We start from the raw sequence: 22,254 nt of genomic DNA on the forward strand, positions 1-22,254 counted from the left end.
CTACGCTCGGTTTGGTGTAAACAGTGGCACCGCTAGCTCAATGGCTAGTGACGTCACTGGCGCGCCGGCTGTTGTGGAGGGGGGGGGCATCTGCGGGGGGGCGGGGACGCTCTCTCATTGACGGAACACAGAGTGAGAAGAGCATTTATGCAGGTGAACACCAGAAAGGCTGCTGGCCCAGATTATGACGAACCAGAGGTTATCATATAAAGGGAGTCAACACACGTGATACAAAGTTAACAAAGAATTTATTTGAATCCTATCTAAACAAGTAATAATCGTATTAAACAACAAATGTGCATAACAGAATGGACAGAGGATGCCAAGTTGGTTCACTTGGTGGCTGATACAACCTGTCCTGTTTGATGGGAAAAGCAGATGGGAGAAGCAGATGGGAGAAGCAGACAGAGGGGTTAGACAGGGGAACATATATACTGTTGCTGCAGGCAGCTCTCTGCACTGCACAGGTGCTTCAAATTGGGGTAACGACCTACCCACTCCACCATGCTCTTTGAGTCAGAACACTCCCCATTTGCAGGTGAAGTGGGGGTCGTCACACCCTCCCCCTAAAGATAAGGGTTCTACCCTATTACCAAATAACTTTTTTTATTTACAAACAAGCTAACCCAAATGTAACAATAATATTTTTTCAACAGTTGTTCTAATCCCAAATCAAATCGTGTTTAACCCTTTGATCCATTCCCCTCACCATCCTGCCTCTGCTCTCTGCAACACAGGGCCCTAGGAAGCAATTTAAGAGAGCCGGACACAGAAGGGATTGGGGAACAGACAAAACAAGGGTTACACATTAGACAACAGAACACACCAATTTCAAAAATACAAATGTCTCAAAAACATTTGTCACACAGGGATATGAAAGAGCTAAATAAAGCAAACTAAGAGTCACTGGTTCAAAAACCTCACAGCAAACTCTACAATGTAACCCTCTAAATTCCAATCAAAATTGTTTATAACCTTTCCAGATATCCCTGGTATATACATATAAACAACATCAATATCAAAATCACAAACAAAGCAACACAATTTCAGACACAAATCATCTCCAACACCCCTGCTGACCGGTCACACTTTCCCCTCACCCTCCTGCCTCCACATTCTGCAACATAGGATCCTAAGAAGCAAATTAAGAGGGCAAGAGACAGAAGGGATTGGGGAACAAACGAGACGAGAATAACACAGGATGTTAAAAGATGAAATGTACTTCAAAACAATGGAGTCAACCCTATCAGGTCACTCTACCATTTAAACTTAAATGGTCAACCACGCCCAGACGCATGTCATTAGGTGCTGAAAAGTTGCGGGCACAACCACCTTATTTATCTCAGCACAATGACCATTTTCATTTTCTCCTTCCCAACCATCTCACTCTGAATAGTCATGGGACCACCAACTTTCTCACCAAACCTCAGGTCATTAGGGCTAAACCCTGTGATCTCCTGGGCGACCTCTCTGGAAGCCAGTAGGAGCCATGGCAGTCCCTGCTCAGGAACGGGTACTGGAGAAGTGGAACCGAGAGAAACATTATTGTAGTCCCCATAATTCCCCCCCCCCTTTAGGTGGGCAAAAGTAGGTGGGCTTTAGGAGGTCCACATATTCACATATGATATTGCATTCCTGCCAACAACATTTGTCTCAATAATCTTTTCAAATGGCACAGCTGTCTCTAACAGCCCTTTCAAAGCCGGATCACTGTCCTGCTCTGTACCCGAATCAGTCCGCGACATGGACTGAAATGGGTCTGGCAGAACCAAACCAATATGAACAGTCTCAACATCCGCGCCCGGGTAGCCCCCTGCGCACCACACGTCTAACGCCTAACACTGGCATACAAGTAATTAGGCTACAAACCAATTCCAGCCAACAGGCTACAAATACTAGCTGCAAACCACAGGTCACAGACACGACCTACCCACTCCATCATGCTCTTTGAGTCAGAAGACTCCCCATTTGCAGGTGAAGTGGGGGTCGTCACAAGATGGAATAACAGGACGCATACTTAAGTCCCTTGCTAACCAGCTAGCCCCTGTGTTCACCACCATATTTAATCGATCCCTGGCGGAGTCAGTGGTCCCTGCCTGCTTCAAGATGTCTACCATTATCCCGGTACCAAAGAAATCCTCCCCAACAGGTCTCAATGACTACAGATCGGTGGCACTCACCTCTGTGGCCATGAAATGTTTTGAGAGGCTGGTCAAGGATCACATTTGTGCCTCCCTCCCCAGTGATATGGACCCTATGCAATTTGCATACAGGCCAAACAGGTCCACTGATGATGCGGTCTCCCAAGTACTGCACAGCACCCTCTCTCACCTAGACCGCCAGAAGGGGGGCTATGTGAGACTGTTGTTCATTGACTACAGCTCAGCGTTCAACACCATAGTCCCCACTAGACTGGTGGACAAGCTGATCGAGCTGGGTCTGAGCTCCGCTCTGAGCGCCTGTATACTGGACTTTCTGAGTGAAAGGCCCCAGGCGGTCAGGGTGGGGGGTCAGATCTCCAACACCATCACCCTGAGCATCGGGTCCCCCCAGGGCTGTGTTCTGAGCCCCCTGCTGTACTCACTATACACACATGACTGTGTGGCCAAGTTCAGCTCCAACTCCATAGTGAAGTTTGCGGACGACACAGTGGTGGTGGGGCTGATCTCGGACAACGACGAGAAGGCCTACCGGGAGGAGGTTGAGGTACTGGAACGCTGGTGCCAGAACAACAGCCTGCTCCTGAACATTGGTAAAACCAAGGAACTGATCGTGGATTTTAGGAGAAGACAGCAGGGGACACACACACCACTGAGGATAAACGGGGCTACCGTGGACAGGGTGAGCAGCTTTAAGCACCTGGGGTTCCACATCTCAGAGGATCTGACATGGACAACACACATAGACTCAGTCGTAAAAAAAAGGCGAAGCAGCACCTCTACCACCTGAGACAGCTAAGGAAGTTCAGAGTATCTGGGAAGATACTCCAGTCCTTCTACTCCGGAGCTGTAGAGAGCATCTTGACTGGAAACATCACTGCCTGGTATGGAAACAGCACGGCACAGGACAAGAAGGCCCTACAGAGAGTGGTGCGCTCAGCCGAGCGTACCACGGGTATTGCACTACCACCCCTGCAGGTTCTATACAACAAGATGTGCAAATCCAGAGCCTGCAGAATAATGAAAGACCCTCACCACCCCAACAACAGCCTGTTCATGCTGCTGCGGTCAGGCAGACACCTGCGAACACCAGCTACTAGGACAGAGACTTCGGCTCAGCTTCTTCCCCCAGGTCATCAGAGCCTTGAACACTGAACTCTCCACACATAAGCACACATGAGCACACACACAACACACACACACACTAGCAGCCACTTTAACATGAGCAAACACACACTCATGCTGCACACGCTCACACTTATGGTCACTTTACAAAAGGAAAGGTCACTTTAAGAATAGTATAGTATAACTTGAGATTGTATAATATAGCATTGTATAGCAGTGTACATAAAGACCCAGTGCCTCATCCGTAGCTAACAGTGTATTGCACTACCACAGGACCTAGCATGTCCTACCATGCTCTGTAAATAACTCATGTACATATACCGATATGCCCTACTTTGTTTACTTGTTTTATTGCACAATGTCGTTCTATTGGATTCTATTATATATTACTATTGTATTATGCACATCGTTGCGGGCAAGACCCCCTGCATTTCATTGTATACTTGTATGCCGTGACAAATAAAACTCTTGACTTGACTTGGAGAAGACGGTAAGTGCATTTCCCATAATGTTTGTGTGTTTCTTCAAAGCAACTGTGGTACTGTCCTCTCTTGAAGACACTGGAGTAATGGCTTGTCACAGGAAGTTTGCATGTTCAATTCCCCACACTGGCAGGAAACGTCTGGGTGGGGAAGTGAATGAATAATGCTGTCCCTTCATACCAACTGCTGAACTGCCCTTGAGCAAGGCACTTAACCCCAAACTGCTCCAGTGATGAGACCTGCTACAAACCTGTTCACATTTGCAGAGTTAGTTTAGGGGGATAAGTGTACCAGAGTTGGAGAAACCAACCAATAACATGCATGTGAAGATACTGTATCTTGATACAACTTTGTGTGCACTGTACAAGATGGCGGCTCACACGTAAATCATCGCTTCATACCTAAAGTTGAACCAACATTTTTTTCTCACAACATCTTTAACGACTGACTGATAAAGATTGCTATGCTATAGGGCTCTGCAATATGGACAAACACTTCTATCACAATATGGGAAATTTCACATGTCGAAAATTATATAGTATCTTTTCTGTAAATTCAATAAAACATTTGTCTAGATACAAAATAACTACAATAACATACTGTGGTATCTAATTAAGGTTACTAGTCTCTGCGTGTGTGAAAAAAAGGCCACCGGCCAAATGCAGAGTGTCGTACGTGTAGGTAAAAAGTCTGCAGTGCAGAGGAATTCTTTATTGAATTGTCCAACAAGGTCGTTATTCAAGGCTGCTTTCTCCTCAAAATTGCACTGTTTGTAAGATCCTAGGAGAAACCCCTATGACAAGGTATTCTCTAGTTTCTTGCTAATAATTCAAAAAGATATTGGTCTTACAAGTTATGTTGGTGTAACAAAAAGTTCTTAATGGTAGGTCAGCAACACGGAGCAGGCCACGCCTTCAGCTTTCACGAGGTCCTTCGGATGACGCGTTTGGTCGTCTTCCTCTCATTCGTGTCGTTCGTGTGTCTCCATCCTCCTGCAGCATGGCTTTTAAACGATTAGGCACGCCCTCTTGCCAGCGCCATTATGCCTGCAAGCGGTCTTAGCCAATGGCTGGCTTGTGGCCACATAACGATAGAAGAAGTTTGTAATCTAAAACACTCCTCCTGACATATAGTTCTTAGAAATTAGTTTATCTTATTTGACCAAAAAAGGACCTTTGCATTATATCCTATCATATTCTTGTTAAACATTGGTCTGTGTTTCCTCATAATAAACATCATAGTGAAATTCCTGAAAAGATTGGGTTATCAGACAAGCAGTTTGAATATTCCATCTGTTTAAAAGGTTTTCCAATGGTTCAATAATATTTAACTGTCACAGAGTCATCAAACACTAAATGAGTAAAGCTTCAGACCTTATTGTTTTCTCTAAACATGTGATCCTATTTGATTTACTTAATAATTCCAGTTTATCGTTATAGTAAGAACCCATCTTGGTATGTATGTGTTCAGAGTAATGAGCTGAAGGTCCCTACAATATCTCTGGGTCTGTTTACTGCCAATATTTCCTATAAATTCTGCTTTTGGTTAAAACGTGGTCTGTGCCTCGTGGGCGGATCTAACAATTAACTCTGGTAGTCTCCTCAGGTCAGATTCCAGCTTGGCTCAAGAGGTTACAATGACCTCTTGACTTTTTCATTATCTGGGGCTGTTCATCTGTTGGGCCAAAACAGCTTGCAGGCAGCTTAATGTTTGATCCTGCCTCTCCCCGTTTGCCCCCACTTCTCTTATTCTTATATCTTATAAACTGATTGTTTCACCATACATTGCTAGCTGGCGTTTTACTGAAGCTAGTTATTTACGGTCCCTTATCAGCAAAAACATCTGGTTTGGTGCCCCGGAGAGCAGAACTGTGTCCTATGGACAAGGACTGGCACTCTACTATTTTCCTGTTTATGTGGGGACATAACTACCAGGCTGACCCCCCATGATAGATTTGTCTTGTCTAATGATTATAAGAAAGCTCTCCTTTATTTACCACAATACTTAATGACGTTTTTGATAATCCTGAGTGTTAACTAAATACAAATGAGAAACACACACACACGGAAAACATCTCATCTCAGCATCTCTTTCTACTGCAGCTTTCACTTATTTTGTGCAAAACCAATTATTTCTATGGATTTGATTTCAGCGTACTAATGAATGATGATGAATGTAGGTATGATGAATTAGCAATAATGGGCTTGATAAAGTAAAATTGGATGCAACCGAATAATACCACTGCTTGAGTTGAGTGAAAATGGATGACTAACGAGGGCTGAATGCTAAATATTGGGTACAAAAATATATAATTGTATTCAATAAAAGCAATGCAGATAACACTCTCTGGGCTCTTGCGACATTTGTATTGCTGCATACAGTCAGGTGGTGCACTTGATTTCTATTAGAGTTGTACCGATACCGGTATCGGAAATGCCTCTGATACAGCCTAAAATGCGTGTATCGGTATCAGCGAATACACGTACAATCTATGCTCCGATCCCATATGACGTAATTTGCGGTATCCTCCTGCTGAGAATGAGCATTATAAAACAAACGTGTTTTTAATCGACCGTGAATTAAAGTGTCAATGCTGTTTGTCATTTTAACAGCAGATACTTTCTTAAATGCCATCGTCCCGACAGAGTGGTGTTGACGGGGAGCTCTGATGTGTTCGCTTGCTGGTGTTATTAGCATTAGCTGAAGAGCTAGCTGAAAAGCTAGTTTTAGCTTAACGTTACCTTGGCTAAAGTTGGCGCTATTCATAATCCAGCAATAATGGCTGCAGACCTGCAAGCAAAGTACAGCAAGTTGGCAAAGAGTATTCCAAGGTAAATCACTTTTTCACCAGTAACGTTACATTGTCTTTCCATCTACAGTAGATCACGTTAACTGGCTAACCTAAGTGTCGTCACTGATCGACCTCTCCCACACATGCACGCAATTAATGACATAATGCGGACAGCCATACCGGTGACAATGTTTAGCTTTTAGTGCCAAAGGATAAGAGTATGAGGCGGTGTCTCAAAAGAGAATGTTGAATATTTATTACCGGAGCCTGTTCTGGATAGAAAGTGCAACAACGTATAACGTCCGTGCGGAACCAATGTCCCAACAACCTTTCCGTGGGTGAACTCATTGAGCATAGTTGTCAATTAATGATACTAATACTAATCTATACAATCACCTGTTATCATTACTTTCTAGTTATTACTAAAAAACTATATATAAAACAGTAGCTGTACATTTTTTTTTTTTTATAATTTATATAATATATATTTTTTGTAATGTATGCACTGGTATCGGATCAGTATCGGTATCGGCCGATACCCAAAGCTTAGGTATCGGAATCGGATCGGGAAGGAAAAAATGGTATCGGAACATCTCTAATTTCTATCACAGGTCAGTTGTGGGGAGTTTCGTTCTGTGATACGCTCCTGTGTCTGTTTGTTCCAGCACATGTGCACGGGGTCGGGAATGAAGTAAAATATTGACGTAAAACAAATCTGCAAATAGCGATATCTCATTCACGGTACAGGCTCGTGCACCACGTAAAAGCAGCTTGCTTGTTCCAGGCACAGAAACAGCCCGTTGAGAACAGGATTGAAACAGATGTATAGAGGCTGCTAGAATGCATAATCTGAGTGGTTTATCTATTTTTCTTTTATAAGCAAAAATGTCAAAGACATGTTTAGTGGACCTCACTCAAACACCTGTATCAGCTTGTTGAAAATGACTAAAATATGTGCTATATGACCAGATTGAGTGCTTTTGATTTGTCTCGATCAGTGACACTGCTGCTCTCCATGCTAGCGAGCACATGGCATGTTGTTTAGAGCCGGCTTCAACCAAGGATATGAAGCAAAAGCCACACAGCACTCTGCATGCAGATGTCATATACTGTACAGTACAGTACACATCCCTGCCCCCTTAAACAAGACTGAGGCTGCAAATACAAGTATGCAATAGGATGCACCTCCATTGTAACTCTACAGAAACTAGCATTTGATCATCTCAGTAAATCTACGCCTGACATAAATTCAGTTAGTCAACAGGAAACAAACAGGAAGATGGCATGGTTTTCATGTTCTATTGCCTCCGTGACGTGACGTCTTCCTTACTGCAGATTACATCATGCAAGAACACCATCTACACTGAAATCTTCCTCTCTCTCTCTCTCTCTCTCTCTCTCTCTATCTCTATCTCTATCTCTATCTCTATCTCTATCTCTATCTCTCTCTCTCTCTCTCTCTCTCTCTCACAATGCAGTGCTTCTCTCTCATGGTCTGTGATTAAATTCTACTTGCTGTGTAAGATACGATTATTTTATTGCTCCCCTTGGGGAAATTCGGGCGGCATGGGGGATGAGGTACAGATATGGGCAGGGTAATAGTAGAAAGACATACATATAGGCGATACAATTAGATCTGAATATAAAAATACAAGAGAAAATAAACCGTGTAAACAATATAATTAACTCTGAATATAGAATTTGAGAAAAAAAACAATGTAATTGTAAACAATGGTACAGATCAGGGTTTGTATCGGTTATACTATACGTTACAATAAATATAGCCAATAAAGAATTTGAATCTGAAAATATACTATGAGTAAAAGTAAACAGTATACACAAGGTGCAGTATACACAAGGTACCCTAACTGGAATACATGCAGGTTTTTGTGAAGTCAGAAACACTTAGGGGAGGAATCCACAGAGAATGGATTGCGCCAAGCAAATTGCATCCGCGGAGCCTGCTCTGCGTCTGGGAGCTATCCACAAAAGCACATTGCGCGATGAGATACCAGCACAGACACGCCCAATATGTGTGGCTTGCGAGCAGTCTGCACTCTGCACCCCTGACAGCGCTCTTGGCAGAAATGTGTGTGTTAAAACGTAGAACGCTGTCAAGTTTAGCGCGCTGTCCAAAAAAAGAAAAGAAACATTACAAGCGAACTAAATCAAGAAATCAATATGGAAAGCAGTAAAAAGAAACCTGCAGTTAAAACCAAGAACGGCAAACGACACATGCCATTCCTTCTAAAACCCAATGATAGCCAGACGACAAAGCCACTGCCGCTAAGATAACAAGCGTAACACGCCGGCTGCCAGTGCCAAGACGATAGATCTAATTCTGTATTTAACCTTTATCTATTCAGTGAAGACCAGTTATTCTATAATTAAAGAATTTACATTATCTATCTGTCCCACTTTGTCCCACCAAAATCGTACTGTTGCCCCCCCCCCCCCCCCCCCCCCCCCTCCATCCATTAACTCAACTGGACTGTCACTGTACTATTTATTTGCACTAGCACTATTGCACTTGGGACATTGATATTATATTATTGATATTATTATAACTGCATTACTGCTGATCAGCACATATATCAGAAATAAATGTTTACTGTATTGATCATCGCAGAACCAAGTATTTGGAATGTCAGTGCTATAGCCTTATTCTAAATCACGCGTTGCGAAGGCTATTGGCACAGGCTTTATATTTGTCGAACAAATTAGATTCTGTTTATATACGAGCATAACGCCAAGGCCCACAACGTTATATAACGATATTTAGATAATGAGTACGAAAACCCCCTGCCAGGGTTTCCGTTGTCCGGTAATTACCGGTTTTTGACCGGCAAAATCTGTTGAAGTCCGACATATTTAATCTCTCCGGTCATAATGTCCGGTGAAAATAATTCCCTCTAAGCACAATTTGATTATTTGAATTGTATTAAAATAGGCTAAAATTAAATAGCCTATGCGATGAACGAAACAATCATTACATTTGTTTCATCGTTGCTTCACCAAGCAGGTCTAATAATGACAACGATGTGTCAGCGGGAGCTTGGTGCACTGCTGGATTTGCGAGAGCATGCAGCTGCAGAGCCGCAGAACCCACAGAGCTGTGCCCGCACAGTGCAATACTCCAATTCAGCCATTGGCAATTCAGCTGTTGGTTGGGGGGCGCTGCTGAGCGGTCCCCAGACCGGACCTGAAAACACAGCTGGCTCTGCGGCTCTGCAGCTGCATGCTCTCGCAAATACAGCACTGAAGTCGTTGGGAGGTGGAGATAGTCATCACGCAAACCCACGATAATGTTGCCGTCTCTCTCTGCCAAATTTATCAGTTCTTCGCTTGATATAATTAATACAAATGTCCAATATAACGGAATTCGTTAGCTCATAACATTTTTATTATAACAGACTGCTGTTTATTAATGTCGGACAGACTGCCCACCGACACCTCAAGTCGGCAGCAGCACGAAGTCTCGAGGGACTTATTTTATTTGGAATATATTAATGACTGTATATACGCAAAAGTAGCCTAGTTTTAAGTTAAAATGTTATAAATGCCTTGAGGATGTCATTCTTTATATAGCCTGCCTATCAATTGTTTTTAAGCTCAATAAACTCTGACCGGAATTGATCCCATTTGTCCGGTAGATTGAAATCTATCGGACACTGAGACCGGCAACAATTTTTTCTAACGGAAACCCTGCCCCCTGCATACAGTGGCAAACGAGGACGCTGGCTAGGGCTGCACAATTCTTGCTAAAATGTGAATCACGATTTTTCTCCCTAAGAATTGAGATCACGATTCTCACACGATTCTTATTTTTTCAATAAAAACATTTATTGCACTCCTTCTTAACCTGCCCTAGCCCTATTTTCTGTAAATCCGCCTAAAAATACATACCTAAGTAAATGGAAGATTGCTCCACTTCTACAAGGTCCATTTGCATGTTCTTGGTATCTAGGGACATTTAAGATTTAAGATTTGTTTATTAAGGACATTGCAAATTAATGAACATCATTTACATGAGTGTATGCATAACATCACAGCATGATAAGGACGTAAATATGCCAGGAATAGCACAGGGCTAAAACGCAACATTATGTCATACAGTCTGGAGAGATTGATTTATGACGCAATGTCATCTGGGGCTAAAGAGGTTAAACAGACAACATAACATAGATCAAAGTGCTTGATTTAAACATAACTTATATGAAAGTGCTTGACTTAAACTTAAAAGTGTCTTGTAACATACAAAATACTCTAGTCTCTTTTCCTCTCTTGCTACCGGTACACACATTACAAAATTCATTCAAAAAATCTTTGTGGGATTTTTATAAACTTTGGACTGTATGACTATAAGACTTCAGGCTATGGAACCGTTGTGTTGTCCAGCTCCTACCTCTCATCTGGAACCCAAAAACAGGAATCTGGCGACAAGTCAACACAAAAGTAAGAACATATATTGAATGCTGAATTAATAGCGTGTTTTGCTTTACATTGTGTAAGTTAAGTGTGATTGATATCGCAACTGGGATTGTTCCAAAGCAAATAAGTCAACACGTGAATGCAGCGTGACGTGAATGCATAGGGGAATAGGAGTGAGTGTTTTAATGCAACTTTTTCTCCCCATTTTCTATTTTTCTCTCATCCCAATTTCGTATATTTCCAATTCTTCCCTCCCCTGTCTTGAACGTTGCTAGACTATGCCTCCCACTGGTCGGCTGTAGTGAGGATAGAAGCCTTGCATCACGTGTCCCCTCCGGTACACGAGGAGGCAGCCTGTTGCATCTTTTCACCGCAGCAGCTCGAACTCTGTGGCGAGGAGTAATGCGTGGGAGGCTCATGCTGCCCCCGATACTTCCTGTTTCCGCCGCACCGGCATCATCCAACCGACCTGTAGGAGTCGCTGTCCACAACGTCCAATCCCCACCCACCGGCTTTCCCACCCTCTAACACTGCCAATTGTGTTAGTATGACGGCCGGCCAAGCCGGTAGCAACGCCGAGAGCTGGGCTCGATATCAGCATCTCCTGCGTTAGTGGCGAGCGCCTTGCCCACTGCGCCACTCAGCCGCCCTAACTGATCTCCATGTTGACGCAAATACATCCGAATCGTCGTCATTTAGAAATGAGATTGCATACGTATATGAATCGAGATCGCAATTTTTTTGCAATTAATCGTGCAGCCCTAAAGCTGGCTACTACAGACTGGTAAAACGACTGCAGCAGTCTATTGCACACATTGAAGGACCTGACTCTTCTCAGGAAAAGGGCCTCTGTGCTGTCCGACCAGTCTAATTTGTTGTTCAGGTGTACTCCAAGGAACTTGTATGTCTCCACCTCATCCCCTCGGATGGTGATGGGAGTTGGGGGGGCTCTTTTTGCCTCTCCGGTAGTCCACCACCAGCAACTTGGTCTTGCTGATGTTGAGTTGGATGTCGCTCCACCCTACAAAGCTCTCCACCAGGGCTATGTACTCGTCCTCGTTGTCGTCTGTGATATAACTGGTCAGTGTTGTGCTTGTTTTGATGAACCTGATCCTTCACTCTTTCTCACAATCCCTCTCTGTTTTCATGGTGGTGTTGCGAGGTCAAGGGTTACCGCCCATTACTTGACGGTTGACCTCACCGAGGTCAGGGAATTCCCATGGCCCACAATGTTAAAAGACTGAGTGCTGTTCCGATTTCACATCATAGGTTACTTGTTTATTTCTAAATAAATACAGGGTCTCATTCCTAAGAGAAACATACATCCAGTTGCTCTTGTTAGTCAAATGTTCCCATTTCAAGAGATTATTTTCATTCATGCTCATAAAACTTTCACCTTTGCCCCTCGGCTCCTAAATGATTTCCATTGATTCTAAACGGTTTGATTTGGAAACAAACATCACCATAGAGCTCAGTTTTACGGTATTCTTCTTCTCTAACCCCTCCCCCAGATGCAGCCGGAGGGCACGTTGAAGACAGTCATCCAGGAGAGACGTCTTCACATCGGGGTCCACAATGGCTGGGGGTTCCTGGAAAGGCCTCAGGTGGTGGTGCTGGAGCCACAGGACTCGGGGAGCAGGGCCTCCAAACAGAGCACTCTAACCAAAGACAGGTGATAGAAGTTCCAACAGTGTCCTCTCTGTTTATATATTTGTTACTAAAGGAACAATTCACCGACTGATGATCGGGCATACTTACCAATGTGTTCTGTGTCTCAAGAGCTCAGCTGCATGCCCCCCCCCCCTAAATGATGTCACCTAGAGGAGAGCATATAATATATATATAGAGGCTAGTTGATCATACAAGCTATTTCTGCACCACAGTGTGGAATGTGTCATAGGGTCTGTTGGATTCTTCACTTTCAAGGGCTACTGTGGGAGGGGTCTGCTGAACACAGACAGTAGTTGAAAAGATACCTTTTCTCTTTTGCTTCACTACATGGAAATATGCTCTCATTGCGATAATGTATGGGAAAAAAGCCATCTTGCCAACTTGGGTTGAGGCAAAATAAATCACACTTGGGCAAGATGCATGCATTATGACATTACTGTGATCCAATTTACTTTATGTTTTACAAACGGGGCATTACTGTAGGTGGGACCTCAATAGTTCTGACGGTAGGTTCGGCTACAGAAGGTTTGTGCATTTTTCTCCCACACAGTTTAAGCAGGCAACACATTATCAGTGGCGTTTTATATGTAAAATGTTGGTGGGGCAATGATTTTTTCTGGCCTGGCGGTTATGCGTTAGTGTAAAAAAACACCTTATTTATTGCATTCTGGTGATTTCTTTTGCACTTTGTGATGGATTAAATTAACTGCTATTATAGAGCTCAACGTCACTGAAGGCCACACCAAAGCACACATAGACAACTTTTTAACACTTTGAGTGCCAGCGACGAGATTTATCGTTAGTTCATGCCAACCGTTGAGTACCAGCAACGATAAATCTAGCTTTTTTTTTATTTATTATTATTAGCGATTTGAATTCATATTTCATCAATCTAGTCTCACGTTAGTGCTGCAAACTCTCTCTGAGCTCCATTGGGAAAATACCGCCCCCTATCGTCTCTCCCTGTTGTGCTGCACCCCATTGGATTAGACTGAATGAAACACATTGCGGGGGGGGGGAATCCAGCTTCCTCATTTTACTTCTCGGGCAAGCCATTCAAGTCATTGCTGAGCCGCAAAACAGCGTGGAATACATATTTCCAGTACCCAGCGCTGGATCAATAAACGCGATCGATATTTGGAATGGCGATCAGGAATTGGAATAATGTTTTTGGAGAACATCTGATCTGAGGTAAGGAATCTATTTGACCAGTCTTAGGGTAATCAGAACTTTTTTCACAGAGATATCAGCGTGTGTGTGTGTGTGTGTGTGTGTGTGTGTGCGCGCGCGCGCAATCAGGAAATAAGAGATTCGATTTTTCAGCCCGCTTATATAGCGTGCATAAGTACACATATACTATCGATAATCTAGCGTTTATTTGAAAACTATTCATAAATAGGCCGAAAAATTACAACGTTTTTTGTGTATTCCAGAATATTCCAGTAAAGGGCGTTTATCACAGAATCTTTATATTTTCCTGAAACTTTCAAAAAACAAGAGTTTTTCAAAATGGTATAAAACGGAAATGAACAGATTAAAAAAACAATCCGTTTCGACAATGTTGACTGCAAACAAGTCATTGATAAGCGACGGCCAGATTAGACACATAGCCATAATTTAAGACATAGTTTATGCGTTTGCAAATATGAGAGCTCTATCATTGAAGTGGGTGGTGGCATTCAAGGGGGGTAAGGCGCACTGCATGGCTGGCAATGAAAGTGTTAAACATGACACTACCATCATCAAGCGATTCAACACAATAGCTTTGCCAAAGCACGGACCAGGACCATAACATCAGGATGATAATAATATCACTTGCCAAAGCTGTGGGCTCACTTGAAGAGAAAGGCAGCACTGGCTATCGATGGACAGCATGGCCAATGCGTTAAGTCGCGGCTGTCCCATGGTATTGCGCGAGTAAATGTTTTTATCCTCTGGTGGAAAAGTTCCTCCATGTCGTCATAGGAGTTGTTATGGTGATTTTCAGCAGACTGACGGTCTCAGTAAAATCCTCTTCTATGTTGTTCTCATGGATGGATGTTAACGGTTACCCATGGTTACCGTTGCAAGCTGTTTGCGTTATAATGATATCCAGTGGCTTGGTGTGGACCCAGACCTTTTTTAAAAATTTCTCCTCCAAATTCAGGGTTTCAAACTTGTGCTTGAGTAAATAATCCACCTTGTTCATTTTCATGTAACGTCACTAGCTAGGTAGTTTACAGTAGCTGCCGATAGCAATGAAAGGCTTCTTTGCCGACTGTAATGCGACTCCAGCCAATCAATTTTGAAATACGAAATTACGTACACTTGGGGCTAGGCGGTGTGCGAACCATACCATGGTCTTCGGGGGAGCTATTTTTCTTTCGGGGGGGGGGGGGGGGGGTCAGCAGTGCTGCGCGTGCCTCACAGGGAGGACTTTACTGTGACGCTTGCTGACATATATAGGGCTTGTGTCCAAGCAAAAAAAAAAGAAGCTCAGAGTGTTTTCCTGAGTCTCGTGACTGCCGCGGCTCCCCCACTTGCTCGATGTTGATTGGTCGGTCGAAAAAAGTTACCTTGATGAACGCGCTCCTTTCCAAAAGTTTAACTAGTTTCAACTTTAGGCGCTGGGAGCGCTCCGCCCAAAAACCCTGCCGCCGAGAGCGCATAAACGCGAGGCGCGGCGCTGGGAAAAGGAGCGCGCCTGTCGCATCTGTAGCATAGAAATGAATGACAGAAAGGAGCTGACAACTCATAAAACGTCCGCTGTGGACACAAGCCCTATGGGCTATAGGAGTAACATTACAGAACCACACATAGTCCACACCACACAGTTCTGCATGCATGATGAAGACACATATTGACATACACATGCTCAGATTAACCCCTCTGATCCAACACTAAAATTCACACACAACAGTCCTATTTACACATAAACACACGGATTAACCAATACCGAACAACAAGTCCACGACCAAACACATCGAGTCTAACATTATTATAGTAGGCATATGCAACATTATCGCCACCCACCTGATGGTGAAGATCTGCCCAATTCTCAAAATCTGCATGTCACAGAAGTAGTCCCTGCAGCAGGCTGCTTCGCCTTCTTTGTAAAACCAAAATTGGTTAGAAGGCTTACTTCTTTGATATTTCGTTTAACTTTCGACATTATCTGACCTGAATACCTGTATTTTTTTTTTTTTTTAATGGCGGGTGAAGTTTTATTTGTGTCTGCAGGCTGCAGCGCCGCCACGCTCCGAATGGTAAACGCAAGAATAGCCATCTATTACGAGTAGGGTATATCTGCAGTGCCGCAACCCCATAGAGTTATGCTATTGTCTATTATGGTGAATTAGTGCGCAAATCATTAATCATACATCAAAATAGCCTAATTTTATTATTATACACGATGATGATGATGATGATACAGAAAATTACAGAAAAATGTGAAATGCATGGCAAAAATAGCATTTATTGTCAGTATTTTAGAGACCCCCCCAAAAATTCACAAATCATGTTTTCAGGGGGGCTGATGTCTCATATAGGGCAGCCATGGCTCCCCCAGCTCCCCCATGATTCGCACCCTGGGGGCATCGAGCCCCACTTGCCATCAAATGTATGTGGTCACCCTGAGCATGCGCACTTGGATTTTCCCACGTACAGTACACCCTGCATTGATAGAGAAGGGCTAGCCCCATTTGTGCTATTTTAGACCTAACGATCGGGAGTAGAACGCAATCTGAAAAAGCAAGGCAGAGATATGACATGAACTAAAATACTAATAAAAATGTCATGCCATTTAGTAAGATGCTATAACCAGGACTTCCGGTTTACGCTCAGATCGGATGGCGGCGTAGTTTTTCCAAGCTCTGAGACCGCTTCACTTTTATATTGATTACGATGTTAATTTTACAACATACTTTCACATGATAATAATAATAATAATAATTCATTTAATTTATATAGCGCTTCTCAATAACCCGAAGTCGCTGACAATAGTCGGGAGCAAAGTAAAAACAAAGAAACAAAAGCAAAGAAACAAAAACAAAGAAACAGCAAAGAAACAAAAGGAACATGAGACCATGGGGGGAACAGGGAAGACAGCATGATAGCACAAAAAGACAGGAGACAGACATCAGTCAGGTTGGAGGGGGGGGGTATGGGTGGGGGGGGTTAAAGGCAAGGGAGAACAGGTGGGTTTTGAGGCGAGCTTTGAAGGTGGAGAGTGTAGGGGAGTCTCTGGTGGAGTGAGGGAGGGAGTTCCAGAGTCGGGGTGCAGTGCGGGAGAAGGCCCGATCTCCAAAGTTTTTGAGTTTGGATGTCGGGACAGTGAGGGAGGCAGTGGAGGAGGACCGGAGGGAACGGGTGGGGCGGTAGGGAAGAAAGAGATCAGTCAGGTAGGGGGGGGCCAGGCTGTGGAGGTGAAGGTGAGGAGTAGTGTTTTAAAGTTTATGCTGTGTTTGATCGGGAGCCAGTGGAGAGAGTGGAGGACAGGAGTGATGTGTTCACGGGACCGGGTGTTAGTGAGGAGGCGGGCGGCTGAGTTTTGGACCATTTGCAGTTTATGGAGGGAGCGCGAGGTGATGCCAGTGAGGAGGGAGTTGCAATAGTCCAGGCGGGAGGAGATGAAGGCGTGAATGAGGGATTCAGCAGCAGGGGGGGAGAGGCAGTGACGGATTTTTGCAATGTTGCGGATGTGAAAGTAAGATATTTTTACGATGGAGCGGACGTGGGGGTCAAATGAGAGGGTGGGGTCAAGGAGGACACCAAGGTTTCGGACTAGGGGGGAGGGGGTGATGGTGGAGTCATTGATGGTGAGTGTGATGGGTCCGGATCTGGTGAGGGTGGTTTTGGTGCCAATAATGAGTTGTGAGTCATCCAAGTTTGGAGTTCGGTAATGCAGGATTCGATGTGACTGAGGTGTGGGCTGTGGGGGGATTGTGTACTGATGTAGATTTGGGTGTCATCAGCGTAGCAGTGGAAGTTGAGGTGGTATTTACGGATGATGTGACCAAGGGGGAGAATGTAGCAGATGAAGAGCAGGGGGCCAAGGACTGAGCCTTGGGGGACCCCCTGTGTGACTGGGGAGGGGGAAGACGTGTGGCCGGAGAGGGAGATGAATTGGTGTCTGTCTGTGAGGTAGGAGGAGAACCAGCCAAGTGCTGTGCCCTCAACACCCAGTTGGTGCAGCCTTTGGAGGAGGATGGAGTGACACACTGTCAAAGGCTGCACTGAGATCGAGTAGGATCAGGATGTTGAGGGCACCGGAATCAGCAGAGATGAGGAGGTCGTTGATGACTTTAACCAGTGCATGATACATCGTAGAGATGGCGAAACAAATATCGAACAAGATGGGGACATTAAATGAGGTGGACGTTGAATGTATCAGGTCTTTATTCCGTGCTGAGCTCAATGCTAGCATGCTCCAGCTAACCAACAGACTGGACTCGCTCCAGGAGGAAGTAGCTAGCGCGACCACACGGCTCTCTAGGGTGGAAGAAGGGATGGCAGAGGTTGTGGTCGTAGCTGAAACCAACTCCACCGAGATCTCGGCGATTGAAGATAAATTCCTTTTTTACGAAAATAAGATCGCTGACCTAGAGGACCGGAATCGAAGGTGCAACTTGAGAATTTACGGCTTGCCCGAGGACATTGAAAATGAGGTGCCGATTCATTATCTCGAAAAGATGATTCCACAATGGTTTCCGACCGTCTCTAAACCGGAGATTGAGAGGGCGCATAGAATATTCAGGAACGGTCCCCCGGAGAAGGGCGGACGTCCACACGCTTTTATTTTTTGCTGCCTGCGGTTCCCTACACGTCAGGCTATTCTACAAGAGGCCAGGAAACACCCTCCAAAAGTGGGTAATTATACCCTCAGATTCGCCGCAGATTTCAGTGACCATATTGCCAGACGTCGCAGGGTCTTCTCTAAAGCTATGGGAGAAAGGCATAGAAGTCTATACCCTGCGACTCTGAAGATAAAGATGGGCCGCGGAGCTGTCTCCTGCAACCACCTATTCACGTCGCCGTCCGAGGCGGAGAGGTTCCTTTGACGCGACTTCCCCCCCCCCCCGTCCGAGGATGGTGAGGCGGCCCCGGCGGAGCAGGCTACGGGCATCGGGGAGTGACAGGCCTCAAGGCCTGGTATGCTAAGCTCGAGTCGATGAGTCGAATATCGCGATCTGGCTAGGAGCGGTTGCAAAGATAAAAGAACGCATACAAATTTGGAAGTTTTTTATTACTAAATATTGCATTGGGGATGGGGTTCACGTTGAGGTCCTGGGGTGAGCGGGGATGGGGGGGAGAGCGAGCGAGCGTCAACTGTCCACGTATATATATATTCTTTGGGAGGGGGGCGGAGTGGGGTGCGATACTTTTGGGGGGCGGGCAGCGGGGGGGTTTGCAAATGTCCTTTGTAGTATAATTTTATTTAAATAAAATGTTTATTACTTTTATTTCTTTTTTTTATCCTCTTTTTCTCCGCCTGATTTTTTTCTATTTTTCTCCCCATCCCAATTTAGTCGTTATGCCAATTCCCCCCCCTCCCCTACCTGGTTGTTGTGCGCATGTTCCTCCTACTGGTCGGTACAAGGGAACCCTGAAGTCCACCACATGCTTCCTCCGACACATGTGGAGACAGCCAGTGGCTCTCTTCTCACCTGGCAGCGAGGAATCTCATTGGTGAAGCGTAACGCGTGGGAGGTCACGCTGCCTTCACCATTTCAGCATTTCACGCTGCCTTTAGCTGAGCAGGCGCCCAGACCTGACCTGTAGGCGTCGCTGTCCACAGCGCCAGATTACCACCCACGACTTCCCTCCCCCTAACTCAGCCAAACGAGTTAGTATGACGACCGGCCCAAGCCGCAGGGCAATGCTGACTCCGGGAGTCGAGACCGCAGCCTCTTGCATTGGTGACGAGCGCAATCTCCGCTACGCCACCCGACCGCCCTATTACTTTTATTTCTAATCTATGTTCAATTGGGGAGGGCTGTTTGGGCCCCTTGAGGTGGTTTTTGTGGTTGCGGCCTGGACCGGTGGGGGCCCCTGATTCGGGGTCTCGGTGAGTCGGAGTGTCAAAGAGGCATGATGCTCTGGGTCGCTGGGGCTCCGGATTCGGGGTCCTCACGGGTTGGGGACCTTGGTGGTCGGTGCTGGAGATGATGGGTGCTCATGTGGTCTAATATGATTGAAGGTCTTGTCATTGTCGTTATTGTTGTTATTATTATTTATTGCTATTGTGTCCCTTGATGTCTTGTTTGCTGGTGTTGTTACCGTATTGTGTTGGCTTGATTCATGTTGTTAAAAAAAGGAAAATAAAAAAGATTTGATAAAAAAAAAAGTAAGATGCTATAACCATACATAATACATTGGATCAAATAAAAGGCAAATCTTTAATACATTGTGCACCATAAACGGCGTAAGTCGTTATTGCCCGCCATGCGTTGAACGCCAACAACGGCGTAAATCGTTTTTGGGATCAATATTAAATTTTTTCGCCATGGCATTCATAATTCATCCATCCTCCCTCCGGACAGCAGCGGCACTCTGTCTGAGATTGCAACGCCTCAATACTGCCGCCTGGTGGATGGTTGGGCGAGTTACATTCACGCTAAACCGGAAGTGGCGATCGGTGCATCGAGGAAATTCCTCCGGCAGTAATATCTTGTTACGTGGGTCCAGACAAACACTCGAGTGCATTTGGATCGCTTTCGAAACGCAATAATCGATATGATTTCGGCGTTTATTGCGCCATACAAACCGGAAATGGATCTAGGAGATCGACGTCAAATAATTGGGATCTTTTTCCTCCAGTCTCATCGGCGAACGGTAAGAGGACACTAACGTTATTTTCAGCCTGATTGTCCATTTCTTTGTTTGCAATCAGTCTGATCAATATATCAACCCATACTAAATAAATCCGTTACTTCCTTCACGCATGATGAAGCATAATGTATACCGATCATATACATTTAAATTTTTTAATATAGCATGTATAGGAAAGAAACACCAATCGATAATCTATCATATGCGTCAGGGCCTATAACTAGCGTTTTTGGAATTACAGCAGAAAAGCTTAAAAAACATACTTATATTCTAGACGGTATTAACACAACAATGTATGAATGAAAAAATATAATGTTCCCACATCCGGAACGATAGATAATCGATGTTGAATGGGCCATAGTAATGCAGATATAGCTATAATATTTAAAAAGTTATAGCCCTGCAAAGAAGGTAAACATCTCCATAGGCTTACAGCGCTGGCAGACTGGGTATAATGATGGGCACAATGCCCGGCGTCCAATGTGTTAAGAATGAATAACATTTGTCGGCAGTTCTTTTTGGTGACTCTAGGTGGGGCTCTGCCCCTAATGACCAGTCGCCACTTCACATTATGCACAAGTACATGATCTGGATCCCGTTATGTAGAGACGTCTACAGGATCTGGATCCCGTCAAGTAGAGACGTGTACAGGATCTGGATCCCATTAAGTAGAGACGTGTAGATCTGGATCCCGTTAAGTAGAGACGTGTACAGGATCTGGATCCCGTTAAGTAGAGACGTGCCCAGATGGGAGGAGAGTTACTTGGGTAGTCACTGTTGTGCTTGTGAGAGCTGTACTAAAACACTTGCTGTGCTCAACATCTTTACTAACCCAGTTTCTCTCCTCTGTCGAGTCTGTCTGCTTTTGGCCATAGGCTACTCTGTGAACAAGCACCGTGACTTTGTTGGAAATAATTGCTCGCCCACTGTTAATTCTCTCCAGGCTTGTGACAGTCAACACAGTTCCCCACAAATCTATCCCACTTTTCATACATCAGGGCTTTATAGATTGTGGACATCAGGGTTTGTTTCCCATCGGATGGTGGCTCACGTGTCTGTCTCCAACTGAGCAGGCGTTAGGACGAGGGTGCCTGGCAGCCTGAACACTTAAGGTAACCTACTTGCGTTCAGCGTCCCACGTGACCACGCCTAGCACGCCCCCGCGGCAGCGCCAGAGTGGAGCGGCAGAGCGGCAGGTGGTAGCGGCAGAGCGGCAGCGGCGCGCAGGTTGCCGCGGCATTATGCATACGCAATCCCCCCTGTTTTAACATCGACGGTTAGCTCAACTCGTTCCTCAGCTTGCTGTGGAGCCTGCGGTCAGTTGGTGACAAGTTCGAATCACTTAAATTTTATTTTTTTAGTTTAATTAATTTATCGCCGCTCTATATAAACGTTTCGGAGTTGGTTAAGGTTAGGGTTAGGTTTAGGCATTCTTTCGGAGTTGGTTAAGGTTAGAGTTTGTCTTAGAGCATGGCAATAGAATGCCTGTCTTTCTTTCGCCGGTTAAGTTTAGGCATTCTTTCGGAGTTGGTTAAGGTTAGGGTTAAGTTTAGGCATTCTTTCGGAGTTGGTTAAGGTTAGGGTTAAGTTTAGGCATTCTTTCGGAGTTTGTTAAGGTTAGAGTTTGTCGCAGAGCATGGCAATAGAATGCCTGTCTTTCTTTCGCCGGAGCAGCAGCCTATTTCCGCTCTGCCGCGGTCACATGGCCAATCAGAGAAACTCTGAACGCAAGTAGGTTACCTTAAGTGTTCACGCTGCCTGGCAACACACCCTGTCTTCATGCTGT

General features: G+C 44.8%; 1 protein-coding gene across 1 annotated transcript in view; it reads left to right on the plus strand.

Annotated features, from left to right (window-relative positions):
* nphp4 (nephronophthisis 4) overlaps nt 1-22,254 on the plus strand; it is a gene marked incomplete at both ends in the record, with an annotated part of 904,050 nt that overhangs the window by 326,940 nt on the left and 554,856 nt on the right. Inside the window, one exon of the mRNA XM_084333446.1 lies at nt 12,500-12,660. Within this exon, the coding sequence (XP_084189572.1) occupies nt 12,500-12,660 (161 nt within the window). The remainder of the gene's footprint in view (nt 1-12,499; nt 12,661-22,254) is intronic.

This window comes from Notolepis coatsorum (genome assembly GCF_963971535.1).
Source record: "Notolepis coatsorum genome assembly, chromosome: 17".
Taxonomy (NCBI): Eukaryota; Metazoa; Chordata; class Actinopteri; order Aulopiformes; family Paralepididae; genus Notolepis; species Notolepis coatsorum.